Below are 13,495 nucleotides of genomic sequence, written 5' to 3'. Positions count from 1 at the left end.
TAAACTACATTTATTCGTTTAAAGCTCCCCCGAGTGAATGCAGAGAACACCTAACTCTTGAATTAGCTGGATCACTGCATCCTATTCTGTCTAACTGTACAGATAATCTCGCGCTGTCTGGTATTTTGCAGTGGTATTTCAACAGTAACCGTGGTCTGTCTGAACTGTCCGGTTACCCTGCATAGCCAGCAGCTCCAGCAGTTACTTCACTCACCTAATCTCGATGTGTTCCTTTTCAGCAGAACTGAGGCTGGTTTAAAGGCTGGTGTGTTCTCAGCGGTGGTGTCCTCAGTGTTACTCCATTTACTACATGCAATTGAGGGAGGACAGAGCCAGTAATTCTTTGTGCTGAGATTCTCAGTCACTTTTGTTTAATCCTTGAAAACTCGTGTGGGAAGGACATTTAGTGGATTGCTGACATTTGAGTAATTTTTTTATCCTTGCTGTAAAGTGGATGAGTTCCAGGCAACTGTAAACACAGTTTGGGGCTTTCATCCATACTTGAAAAAAATTCAAGCATGAGCAAGTTCAGAATGCAAATAGGCGCGTGTCTGAGAATGTATGTATAATTGATATAATTGAAAAAAATGCTTGGCTGAAATGTCTTGCCTGCGTAAGGTCAATACACATGTAAACTCATAGCCCCACTTCTGCAATGCAAGGTCTGCTTTGAAGAACTTTCTAAATCTTTTCTTTGGAGGATTCTGCTGTGAAGAATTTAATATTATGGTGAAGAAACAAGAAGTCTAAGTGTGACAAGAGTGTCATGTAATGTGATTGTGATACAAACAGATACAGGAAAGCAGTGTTCAGTATGCTGCTTATTTCTAGTAATGCATTTGAATTTACCAAATTAAAAAATGCGGATGTCTTAAATATCATATCAGCTTTAATAGTCTTCATAATATTAAGAGAACACATTTAAAAGATTGAGTGACCACCTCTAAATATTTATCAATTTTGATTATAAGATAAAAATTATAAATTATTAGACTAAAAAAAAGTGGAGGTTTTACTCCATGACATAGAGTTCTGGTGCTTTGTTAGCAAAACTTGTACAAGATGTATGTGCAAAATGTGTCTACTTTCCCTGCTTGCCTTTTCCTTTCATAGCTGTTTTAATAGCAATTTAATAACATTTTTTTGTGAAACTATATAAATTCAGCAGCAGTACTTAACTAAAATTTTAAAAAGTTCTGATTGAGTGCCTGGAAGCACCTACTGCATTTTTCTTTTTACCTGGAATTGCTTTTTTGCTTTGAGAAAGGGAAAGATTTGAATTCTATGTCCCTTTGTGCTCTTTTCAGTACAAGCAAAGTGTTCAGTGCTTCTATTTCTCTAGTGAAGGAATTCAGGTTTTGTAGGGAAACTTGTAGAGCTCCGTGTTTGAACTTGATAGAACTGTAATGTGCAAAGAAATGGGTGTCTGACATGGGAATGATCTGTGTGGAAAGGACAAACCAAACAGATCTTCCAAAAAATTGCTTAGGAAAAGCAGCCTGGAGCCATTCCAATCAACAGAGGAGAGCAGGCACAGAACAGCCAAAGGTGCAGATCGTTTTGGTGACAAGTACCTACTAACCAGACCCCAAAGTACTGCCTAGTAGTACGGCTTGGTTTATGCTTACTAACCAAAGTTTTACTCTGAAAGTTATTTTTAGATACAGAAAGGTGTTAATCTTGCACAGGATTAACCAATCTCAAAGTGTGTTGGACTGAGAGTTGTATTCCTTGTGCCCTCCTTACTGCAGAGCCCACCTGTTGGAAAACCAGTGTTATTTTTTTCCTTCAATACTTTAATTAGCAGCATAATGGCTGAAGTAGTAACTAAGAAATGAATGGTTCAGAGAAATAGAGAAAAAGGTGAGAAAAGATACTTCCAAGATCAGAATTGAGGCAGAAGTTATATGGGATCTTTCAGTTTTGGTTTTTGTGGGTTGTTTTTTTTTTTGTTTTGTTTTGGTTTGTTTTTTTTTTCCACTTCCCTGAACAATAACATTTCCTCCTGTTCATTTTTAAATTCTTCTCAGTTCTCAAGTGGGGAGCTTGCTTTTTGGCATTGATCTCTTAAAATTAAGGAATTCAAAGGAAAAATCCCAACCTTGTAGATGTACGAGAAATCTGGTTGGGTTGTTAGACTGATCCTGACTCATGCACTGCAGTTATGTTTACATTGATCACAGCTTTATTTATTATATAGGAATGGGCCCATATTTGTTGTCTTCCTCTATGAAAAGCAACTTTTAAAAAATACTGCTATATATCACAATAGATACTTGTTTCATGGTGCTTTCTTTTTTTTTTCCCCAGACAACTGGTCACCCATGCAGTATTAAATCAACTGAGAATTACTGTATGGGAGGGACCTGAGAAAAGACAACACTTAAATGTATTATTGATCTTTTTGTGTCAGAGATGAAAACTTTTCTTATAAGCAACTTTTAAAGCATGTATTTTCTAACAAAAGTGTTCATTTTTAATTGGATTCTGGGTTTTGTTCTGTGGTGTTTTGCCTTTGTATATGTATTTCATTAAACATGAGTGTGACTATTAATTGTTTGTGTGGATAAAAATGGCAGCATGTGTGTGTGATGGGAGGGGGAACCAGATTTACCTTTTCTTTAAAAGCTTTTGGTGTTTGTTTTAGAAATAAAGGAAAGGGCAAGGCACCTAAACTCTATACTGAGAGGAGTTTAGCTTTGTATCCTGCAAACTTTCAGGCTTCATCATCACCAGTTTCAGTATTCCTTAGGGCGATAGACTGAAATTTTTAACAGTTCAGACTAAACACTTTTTGCTAGTCGTGGGAAAAGTTAAAGTAACTTAAAGTATCATTTGGATACGAATGAAAGATAGAAGTGTATGATCTGAGTGGGCATGAGTGAATGACCTCTAGGAATTTGTTAGTCGGGTGTGCACATTGCATAGCTATTTTGTGCATTTGGTTTTAATGCTTGTTCAAAATAACTATCAAAATCTGTAATCTATGCAAAAAGTACTAATTAAAAGTGCAGTCTTGGGCACAGTGCGCAGTATACCTGTGGGAGGTGGGGGAACAGTATGAGATTTTTTTTTTCTCCTTAAATTGAATGTTTAATATGAAACAAGTCAGTATCAGTTTCCTAGCAGTACTGGATCTGCAAGAGGACTGATATGCTCATACTTTAGTATCTTAAAATAGTCTTTGAATGCTGCTGTTGCAGTTTTTCAGTTGTAGACGGGCTGTTTGAAGTAATTTTCATGAAAGTGAAGAGTTGCAGGAAGAAAATTTGTAGAAAGATGCATGAAAACATTCAGCTGGCAGTGGATTATTTGAGCATGACATAAACATAAATGTAATATCTGGTAATGATTATGTTTCAGAAGCATGCTTGTAACTCATTTAAAGGAAGAAAAACTAGTTTTTCTGGAATAGAACACATTTATGAAGCCATCAGTGTAAAATCTTTCCTCCTTTATTTTAAATAAATTTCTCTTTAGAGCATATCAGACATCTTTTCACTGGAGTGAATTGTTGTGGACCTTGGGGGAGTTGGAGAAAATGAGTTTAGTTTCAGGAAAAATGGCTTTCATCAAATATTGGTTGGAGCAAAAGACACAAAATGAATAAACAAATCAATGCTAGGGCATAGGTTACAGGACACTGGAAGGTGAGCTGTGCTGTGCACGTCTTATCTGTTAAGGTGGCCAGAAATGCAGCTAACCTGTGTCCTGTGAAATAGTGTGTCTGGTGTCTTCTGCTGCTGTGCTTGCTTCTGTGTTCAATGTACCAACTAGAAATCGTGGGTGTGTGTGCAATGGTATGTTGTGTGATTACCTATATGTATATATATATTTCTTTTTTGTCAGTTAAAAGCTGGTCAGGTAGTTGCCCTGCTAATTCCCTTACCTCATATCTATGTGTGCAGTGAGCTGTTTGAATTCCAAGTGGACGTTTTTGTATATATTAATGTAGTTTTTTTAAGCTAGCTTTCTTTACATGACAGAGCAGGGGAAAGGTGTAAGTAATTCATAAATTAGTTCTTGAGAAGTAGCTTTTATGACTGGCTCTATTTTTCCGTGATAATCATTTGAAATAAGAACAGTGACTAGGTTTGAGACGCGGACATGTCCAGTGGCTGCCCATGCAGTATCAGAATCGAAGTGTTCTTGGCTAGACTCTTCTTGGCCTGAGTGCAGAGGTATTTCTGAGGAGCGGGAGCATCCTGTCATCCCACAGGAGGGTTGTCTGAACAGTTCCAAAAGTCAGCAGCAGGACAGTTGATTACTGCTGTGTCTTCAACAAGCCCCACCTTACCAACCGCATGCCCTGTACCATGGATGCAAAGAGCAGGTTTAGCAACTTCTCATTAGGGATTCCCTGTCTCTCCCTAGAGACTGGGAATATCTTTTAAACTTCTCTTTCTTCTCCCTTACCCCTCTACCCTCAGGCCACTTGCAGGTCTTTGTCCACTCCAAGCCAGATATGAGCCAAGTTCTCATCTTCTCCCTTCAGCGGTGGCTCCTTCTTGAAGTGTGTGAGTAGAAGCCACAGCCTTCAGTTTAGGCAGGAAGGAGAGCTAAGGATGGCATGTTTTAAAGTTGCCTGCTGAGGTGAGGAGGTACTCTCATTTTCTAGAAAAAAAACCTCTCAACATCTGTGAGCGAGCCCAAGCTGCCAGGGACACAGTCATCAGCTGCAGCCAAAAAGATGGCAAAAATGCAGTGATGAAGCACAGTGGCAAGAGAGAACAGGGCATTGCTGGAAGAGAGGATTATGCCAAACATACGTGGGTCTGAGAATATCCAGCACTTGAGGCAAAGATCATAGGAAGGAGAAGGGTGCAAATGCATAATCAAAGATACAAGTGACATTTGTATTGTACAGAGGGCTGATGGCAGTTGCTGTCTTTGTTTTTCTGACTGTGTGTACAACCTCAAAACGTGTTTCTGTGATCTTCACTGGAAGGATGTTCTACAGTATGCAGTAGGCCTTTCATATTCGGATGAGAGAGCACCGTTAGAGCAGGGAAGTACCTTTTTTGGTATGAAACTTCGCTTTGTCAAGGTGCAAGTTTGAATTTTTTGTCATTTCCTGTTTTCTCTTGATTTTTTCAGGAAATGTTAGCAGCATCTCACAATATTAGATACAAAGGCTGTAGCGTTAGGGTGTAGTCAACTTATGTCAGCAGTGACAACAAGGAGGTTTTGGTGGTTGCCCTGCTGTTCCTTGTCTCAGCTTACTCTGTAGACAAATCCAGTTGAGCTGCTCTTCTTGTTTTATCTCAGTTACTACCTGGAAGGGTGAAATAAAGTAGGGTTCCCCATAGTGGGTAAGTTAAGAGGAGGAAAGAGAACAAGCTGTCTGGGTTTCATCTTACTCCTCTTACCCAACAGTTTATCTCCACTCTGTTTTGTTGTTACCATCTAACTAGTTACTCTTTTAGCTGTACAGAGGCATAATGCAGTTGTTGCAAGTGTACGTAACCTCTTTTCCACCTTTCTGATTCCTGACAGCAGGGCTATGCACGTGAATTGCGAGATTGTTGTGCTTGTAGTTGCTTGTGCACGCTGAACACAGCTGTATTTCTCAATTTTATCTCCCCTCCTCCCTCCTTTTTTCAGAATGTCTCTGTGTCTTCCCGTTCCTTGTTCCCTTTTTACATCAAATGTAAGACTGTTGTAATTTGCCATAGATTTAATTAAAAAAAAATAATTCCAAGTATCTAAATCCTATTAGATTTCAATTGGGTGTTGAGTTTTGAATCTTACTGACGTTTAAATATTTTGAACCTTTGAACAACTGCACCTGCACGACTGATGGCATTGATGCAGGAATGACTACGACTGGCAGGAGGGAAGGAGAGGATATGTATGTTGTCATTGTATACCTTATCAGTGAAAGAAATGTTCATGAGCTGACTGAAAGATCCCTTTGTAGCAGAGAGTGTAAGAGGCCTAGAGGAGTTCTGCTGCAGAGTTTGCAGGCGATGGTAGGTGCTTCATATAAACCAAACCTTTTTCTTTGAGTTTGTTACATGTTGCCTTTCTAGCTACTCCTCAGATCTGGGTTTAGGTCGGTAGCAATGTGAAGTACTTCCAAATCTAGCTAAGGCTTTTTGAAGTTGTGCTGTGAGTGAAAACTCTCTGAAATTCAAAGTTTATCCTTCGGGGCATCCCAAAACGGACACTTAACGCTAGTGGAGATCTTTTTTTCCATGAATTCCATTACTTTAACTCTTCAACGGTAACAAACACCATCGTCTTTTCTCTGATGTAAGCATGTGAATGTTTGGGATAAGAGGAGCTCTTTCTTTTTTGGCATGGGTGCTACACAAAAGGGCATGAGGCAATGAATTGGAGGGATAGAGGACCACACGTGAAATGACACTTTAATAGATACTGGTAGGTGTTCAGTAAAGGAGTGTTCGGTGTTATGTGCTGAATTAAGTTGTTAGTGATTTCAGGGGAACAGTGGAGGTCTTTCAGTGTAAGTCTTTGCTGTACCATAAGGGGATGGAATTAGGATTGCTTGGAAGACCTTTATTTTGGCATTTCCTGACTGATTTGTTTTCAACTTTGCAGCTTTAATACGACTTTCTCTACCTTTCATAGAGGTGATCAGGAATATAGGTGGTGTGCACAACCACTGAAGATTAATTTGGAACCAATCTACTAACATGGCAAAAGATGTGCACTGGCACAGTGTTCTGAACATCAGTTTCTCAGATGTTTATAGAAGGATACAGTTTTATGGAGGAAATAAACTGCCATGTTTATTTTCACTGTTCCTTTTTTTTTTTTTTTTTTCTTTTTGAAAGCTTGGTAATGAATCTGGCTACTTGGGAATCTAGCAAGGAGTACATTTCATTGTTCAAAACTGTGTCAGACTTTGTTTTTGCCTAGTTTTGAATAAGATGCATTTGGAGTATAATTTGGAGTTCAAGCCTCATTGACGTTTGGATAGCTGGGGGAAAAAATACACTGATACCTTTATCTTTGTCCCTAAGTCTGTGCTAATGCTTGCATGCCATGTCTGGCTTACAGGACTATCTTTAAGGTCCCTTCCAGTCGAAACCATTCTATGATTCTATGATTTTGGCCTTCAGCTAGCATCTAGCCACCTTTCTGAACACCCCTCAGGCACTGATTATCTACATTAACATGATAGTAAACTGCTGCTGTGACACCAGCGATGCAGTGAGAGGAATTATGCATATATTACTGATGATCTGTTTATGTGCAGAAAGTCAAATGCTTTCAAGACTCAGGCTAATTTTGCAGATGTGGGTGAGCTGTACCATGTATGTGTAGGTTGATCATGTCACAAGGGAGCAGGCACTGCAGTCTTCAGATGCTTTCAAAAGAGGCTGTGAGGTCTGTTGTCTCACATGGAAAGAGTACCACTTACAGCAAAGGATGTTTTAATTTTCCCTGACTCTCAATTTTTGTTTCTTAGACCACATCAATGGAGCACATTCAGGGAGCTTGGAAGACTATCAGTAATGGTTTTGGACTCAAGGATTCTGTCTTTGATGGCCCAAACTGCATTTCACCTACTATTGTCCAGCAGTTTGGTTATCAACGCCGAGCATCTGATGATGGCAAAATATCAGATACTTCCAAAACTAGTAATACTATTCGTGTTTTCTTGCCCAACAAGCAGCGCACAGTGGTAAGTCTACATTACCTTCATGTAAGAAATGTTGTACTCTTCCCATTGGTAATGCTATGACGTGTACCTGGCAAGAGAAATGCCAAGCTTCACAAAAAATCTCATTGTGATTAAGTGTGTTGTCATCAGTTTGTTAATTCTAGAGGACATGTTTTGAAAGCAGTGTAGCTGTGTTTTGAGAACCTGTATTTCCCTGTCTCAGTGCTTATTTTTCCAATATACCTGAGCAAGGTACTTTGCTTACATATTTAACATTAAAAGACAGTAGCTGGCTGACCTAAACAATGATGCCTCTGAAGTAAAACACGGAGTCATTTCTGTCACCATTTTCTTCACTTGGATGCCCACAGTGAAGTATGGTAGATAAAGCTGAAGTGAAACTTCTTGAGGGAACACTTCTTTTAGATTTCTTGGAGCTGAGTGTACTAATAATAGTCTTACACAAAGTTCCCTGAAATTTAACTTAAGCCTTTTTCTATGCTTAAGTTAACTCCATTAGCTTGCATTTCTATTACTTTTATAGGCTACCTACTTGTATTAGTGCTGTATAAAATCCTGTTTCACAGAAAAGTAGTAATTGTAAGAAATTAAAAGTTATAAAATGGGTTAAAAACTTTCTTTGCATAAGCACACGATAGTTACGTATGTGGCAGAAAACATGCCTGCCTGACAGGTTGGCTTAACGTGCCGTGAGTTAAATCGGAAGGCGCAGCAGTCTGTTGTTACATCATACAAGTAATTTCTAACTTCAGAAAGTGAACAGCTGTGCAGTTTTACTGGAACTTCTAAAGAAAAGGAGAAAAAAATTACTCCCCCCCCTCAAAAAAAAAAAAAAAAAAAGCTTAAACAAATTCCACAATGACTGACTAAGATGTTTTTTTTTCTTTGGTCACAGGTAAATGTGCGAAATGGGATGACCTTACACGACTGTCTTATGAAGGCACTTAAAGTAAGAGGTCTGCAGCCAGAATGCTGTGCGGTTTTTCGACTTCTTACTGAACCAAAAGGGTAAGAGTCTGGAATGTTGTATGTGAAACTTTCGACTAGAGAATCTAAACCCAAGATTTTCACAATAGCAGCAATAATGCTTTCTTCCTTTCTCTTGTTAGTTTCTTTTAAAAGCACAGTTTGGTTGTGAACACTTCCATGTTGCTTTCTTTACCCTCCTCTAGGGCAACTCCTTCAGCTTTCTGGCTATTAAAACTTTTATTTTTGTTTTAAAGCTAAATATTAAAAATGCTCAAAATTGAGGGGTACACTCAAGTGCTTGTAGCATCTTACAGGGGTTTTTGTCATACTCTAGATGAAATGATGTGATATGCCTTCATATTTGAGGTGCATTTCTCCTCTGCATTTGTAGTTGGTAAACTTTAGTGCTAGTGATTCTTAGCCAGCTTAAATGAACGCCTCATCTGTGTGCTCAGTTTTAGGGCTCTACGTTCCTCTACAGCTTCGCAATGTTTGGACTTCTCACTGCAGATATTCCTTATTTTTTGTAGGACCGGGGATGCTGCTATTAAATACCAAATGATTCTTTTACAAGCTGAGGGAGTGAAGGTATCTCATGGAGTTAATACATTTAACTTCACACCTCGTAAGGCTTGGGCTCAATGCTCTTCTAAGCCTCACTCATGAGGCAGTCATTTGTGGGTTTACATCTCTGTGTAACTGAGTCCATTCTGAGGTCACCAGTAACTTCAGTGCTGAAGCACGTAATATGGCTTTCATGTCACTAAGTCTGCCACTCATGATTTCTTATCTTTTGTTTATAAGGGTATTTCTGTGACTCCATTACAGCTTCTAGGTGTCTTATTTCAAGTAATCTGTCTATCTAAATGACTTACATGTTAAAAATAAACAGAAAAAGAGGTGAATCACTATGTTTTTGAAGTTGCTTCTGATTTTTTTAAGTGAAAGACACTGAAATATAACTCACTGTAAGAGATTAGCCACACTTTTTTATATTTGTTTTCAGTTTACTCGAGAAAACTTACAAAACATAGATCATTGATTAGGCCAGACTTCTTATCCCCAAAGTAATTTTGTTGTCCCTGTTTTCTCTGTCTTTCAGAAAAAAGGTGCGTTTGGATTGGAATACAGATGCTGCCTCCTTGATTGGAGAGGAACTGCAAGTGGACTTTCTTGATCATGTTCCACTCACTACCCACAATTTTGTAAGCTTTTCCTCTTCTAGATTTTGGCGTAAATTGTATCAATTGAAGCACATGTTCAGTCAAAGAATGTTTTAGGCATTAGGTACGTTTTGACTTTCTAAACAGAAGATTTCAGAAGTGGCGATTGGCTTGCTTCACCCCTACTGCCTGCAAATTAGGTTGGCTAAACATCAATTTGCAATGAAATGCCAGAATTCTATTTATGTTTAGTGATTCCTAGGTGTCAGAGCTCACATTACACGTATTCTTCCGAGGTCTGATGATTGCCATTTTTATTTTATATAAATATATATTTCTGTAACTGTCGTATTAAGGTATCATGTCTTCAAAGTCCAGAACTGGGAGGTAACTTGCATTTTCAGTCTCTGGCGCAAAAAAAAGCTGGATAAGTACATTTTTATATATATAAACATATATATGTGTGTGTATATATATATATACTTATTGGACTGTTGGTAATTGTACTGAATGTACAGGGGTGCTGTTAATTCTGCAAGGTCCTGATGTTTTGTGAGCTAATGCTGCCTTGTAATTGGACAGAATGGGGGGATGAAAGACTTCAGATTTGTAGTTTCTTCGCAAAAATGGTTTATTTGCTCAGTATAGAGCAAATTAATAGAGTTGTTTGTTTTTTTTTTAAACAAAGAGATAATGCCTAACTCTAACAGTTCTACCTTGCATTATTTTATTCTCCCTGAGAAGGAATTCTGTTCCTATATTCTAGCCTTTTTGTTGTTTTGTCCCAGAAATATATTGTGCCAAGTGGCAAAACTAAAGGATTATAATTTACATCCATTAGAATGGTTAGGATTGATTTACAAAAACTGAAAGTATCTTTGCTTCTACTTTACATTTTTAGAAAATTACAGATAAAATCATCTGCGATTGGTCACCAGAAAACGAATATTTTTCTCCAGCTCTGGAAGAAGCTCAAACTTCGAGCCTTCCTCCACAGTATGCTCTGGAGGAAGAAACCCTTTTGTTCACTTTAATCTTTTTTTCATATTTCAGAAACTTTAAAAAAATGTTAGATGCCATTTAAAAAAACCAGAATTTCCTTAAACTATTTTATTTACTAAGAAATTTGTCTCTTGTGGAAGGGGTATTGGTTTGTCGTAAACACACAAGTATTTTGACTAATAAAAAATAATGAGCTGATTCTTATGATCTGGTCCTCCTTCACCTTGTTGGTGATACTAAAAACAAACAAAAACCCCAATTCTTGGCCCACCCAACTCTGTCACCTTACTGAGCACGAAATAGTGCTTTTGAATTTGACAAAATTTATTATTATTTTTTTTTTAATAATTAAGTAAAGAAAGCCCTAATGTTTGTAAGCTTTCCAGGTTTCCGACCAAGCTGGAAATACATGCAGGAATACTCAGGTGTGGTTTTAAGTTCAGTAGCACTTTGGGGGCACTGTTAACATTTTAACATGGTATTTATTTGTGTCAAACTCTGAAGGTGTCCATCTCGGCTAATGAAGAGAAGCTAGTAGCTTGGATTAATCATTCAATGTGTTTTCTAGGCTCGGAAGACATTTCTAAAGCTTGCTTTCTGTGACATCTGCCAGAAGTTCCTGCTGAATGGGTTTCGGTGTCAGACCTGTGGTTACAAATTCCACGAACACTGCAGCACTAAAGTTCCAACCATGTGTGTCGACTGGAGCAATATCAGGCAACTCTTGTAAGGGCTGTTCCTTTTTAATAGCAACAGTAATTCTCTGACAGACAAGCATTGTGTTTTTTTTAATCTCTTATCATAGAGATAAATTTGGATTGTTGGGAAGTGTAGTCACTTTCATCAATATACAGAACTTGTGTATTGATTTCCTAAAACAGCCAGCAATGATTGTCTATTCCCAGATGAAGAAGGCCGTTTACATTAAATGCATTTTCTTCTTGCTGTAAATTTTCATATTCTGGGACAAGCAAATGAAGACCTTGAATGGCCAGGCAGTTGCTATAATGCCCTCTGTTAGTGTTACTCTGTACAGTAATAGTAATTTCTCTCACATAACACTTTTGTTAGAAGAAGAAAAGTCATGATTCAGTTGGTTTTTAGCTGTTGGAAGCATGAGTGTTCAGAACTACCACAACTTTTGACACCCTGTTGAAAATGCATGGAATGGTGAGAAAACTGATGAAGGATAATACTTTCCTAATATTGATTAGAAAAAGTTGAAAATCATTATGTTAGAAGAAATCCTTTTATACAAAAGTGTTAAAACCTACAATTGATTTTATGTGTCTTAGTGATTGTATTTTTTAATAACTAAATTTGGTCGTAGTTATGTGTTTTCTTATACTGACTAGTCGTTAGAGTGTAGGATGACTTGTACCACTTGGTGCTACCTGGGTTTAATAGAACTTTAAAAATTTGGTGTCAAATGCCCTTTCAGGAAAATCTGGTCTGATGTAAAAAGATTTGTATCTTAATTCTAGAAAGAACACGTGGAAATTTTCTTTGGGAGTCTGAAGACGTAGTTTTTAGTCATACCATACCCAGAAGAAAAATATTATGTAAAGATAGGAATGTGTTCATGAAGTTAATTATGCTGGAAAGAAACAGCCCTTTACTTCTTTAGCTTTAACGAGCATTGTACAGGAGGTAGTGTAGCAGTTGAAATTGTAATTGTTTTTGTTGATATTTCAGATTGTTCCCAAATTCAAATATCAGTGACAGTGGTGTCCCTGCACTACCTCCCTTGACAATGAGACGGATGCGGGAGTCTGTCTCCCGGATACCTGTTAGGTAAGCTAGTATTTCCTGTCATTTCTGTTTTGGGAAATACAGTTGTTCAGAAACAAAACAAAAAAAAAAACCACAACAAAACACCCCCATCTCCTCAAAAATAGAACAGTCTTATAGAAGGTTGGGATAAACGTGCAAGAAGGCAACACCACTTCATCACAGATAATACGCAGTGTCCTTTCTTGTTCTTAGATTCAAGCAAGACATTGATTTGGGATTTTATATTTTAAATTTTTAGTCTTAAGATTTTTAAAGGAGGGTGTTAAAGGTTTTCTGGAGACCTTTGTTTTCCTGCCTAAGAAAATTCAAGGCTCCCTCTGGTATTTTTGTGAATTAATTTTATTTTATCTGATCAGATAGTATACATGCAAGGATTTGTGACTCGTTTTGCATGACTTGCATACATAAACTAAAATAATGTTCTAATGTCATGATGACAGATAAGAGTTTAAAGAGAGAACAGTGGAAACTGAAAATATACTGCTCTTAAAGAAAATTCTGAGACCTAAAGAGAACATTCCTGTAGTTTTAAATGCTAGACTAAAAATTGCTTTCCTTTTAAAGGGGCCTGTCTTCTGATCCTAATTTGTGCCTGTATGCTTTTCCTTGAAATTCTAGAAGCTGAAGAGGGCAGGCCATCTTTTTTTTTTTCTACATCCCTTTGAAAAATCTTGGCCTAGTCAGGAGTGAGGCACAGAGCATGTAGCTGATGTGCAGATGGTTCTATGTATTTGTTTATTTTAGTGGGAACTGCATCAGGAATTGATCCTGTGTTCTCTTTGCCATCTTCTTCTGTTTCCATTGTTGTTGAACAATGACTCATTAACTGGATAATTTTTCAAGCTTTTTGTGAAGGCTGGCTGATTTCAGTGAAGATACTTGTGTGATTTGGGATAAATAAGATTTGAGTGAC

At 37.7% G+C, this 13,495-nt stretch overlaps 1 protein-coding gene across 8 annotated transcripts in view; it reads left to right on the top strand.

Moving 5' to 3' along the window:
• The window catches only part of RAF1 (Raf-1 proto-oncogene, serine/threonine kinase), a 79,191-nt gene that overhangs the window by 46,046 nt on the left and 19,650 nt on the right, over positions 1-13,495 (top strand). For 6 of the 8 annotated variants that reach the window (XM_068419835.1, XM_068419834.1, XM_068419831.1 and 3 more), the window contains 5 exons: positions 7,439-7,654; positions 8,550-8,662; positions 9,726-9,828; positions 11,357-11,514; positions 12,484-12,582. In XM_068419835.1, the coding sequence (XP_068275936.1) occupies positions 7,448-7,654; positions 8,550-8,662; positions 9,726-9,828; positions 11,357-11,514; positions 12,484-12,582 (680 nt within the window). In that variant the 5' untranslated portion in view covers positions 7,439-7,447. The remainder of the gene's footprint in view (positions 1-7,438; positions 7,655-8,549; positions 8,663-9,725; positions 9,829-11,356; positions 11,515-12,483; positions 12,583-13,495) is intronic. The other 2 variants (XM_068419838.1, XM_068419836.1) reach the window with 1 other exon arrangement.

The sequence above is a fragment of the Nyctibius grandis genome, chromosome 29 (assembly GCF_013368605.1).
Source record: "Nyctibius grandis isolate bNycGra1 chromosome 29, bNycGra1.pri, whole genome shotgun sequence".
Taxonomy (NCBI): Eukaryota; Metazoa; Chordata; class Aves; order Nyctibiiformes; family Nyctibiidae; genus Nyctibius; species Nyctibius grandis.
Note: the sequence above shows the minus strand (reverse complement) of the source record. Positions and strands in the feature narration are given on the sequence as shown.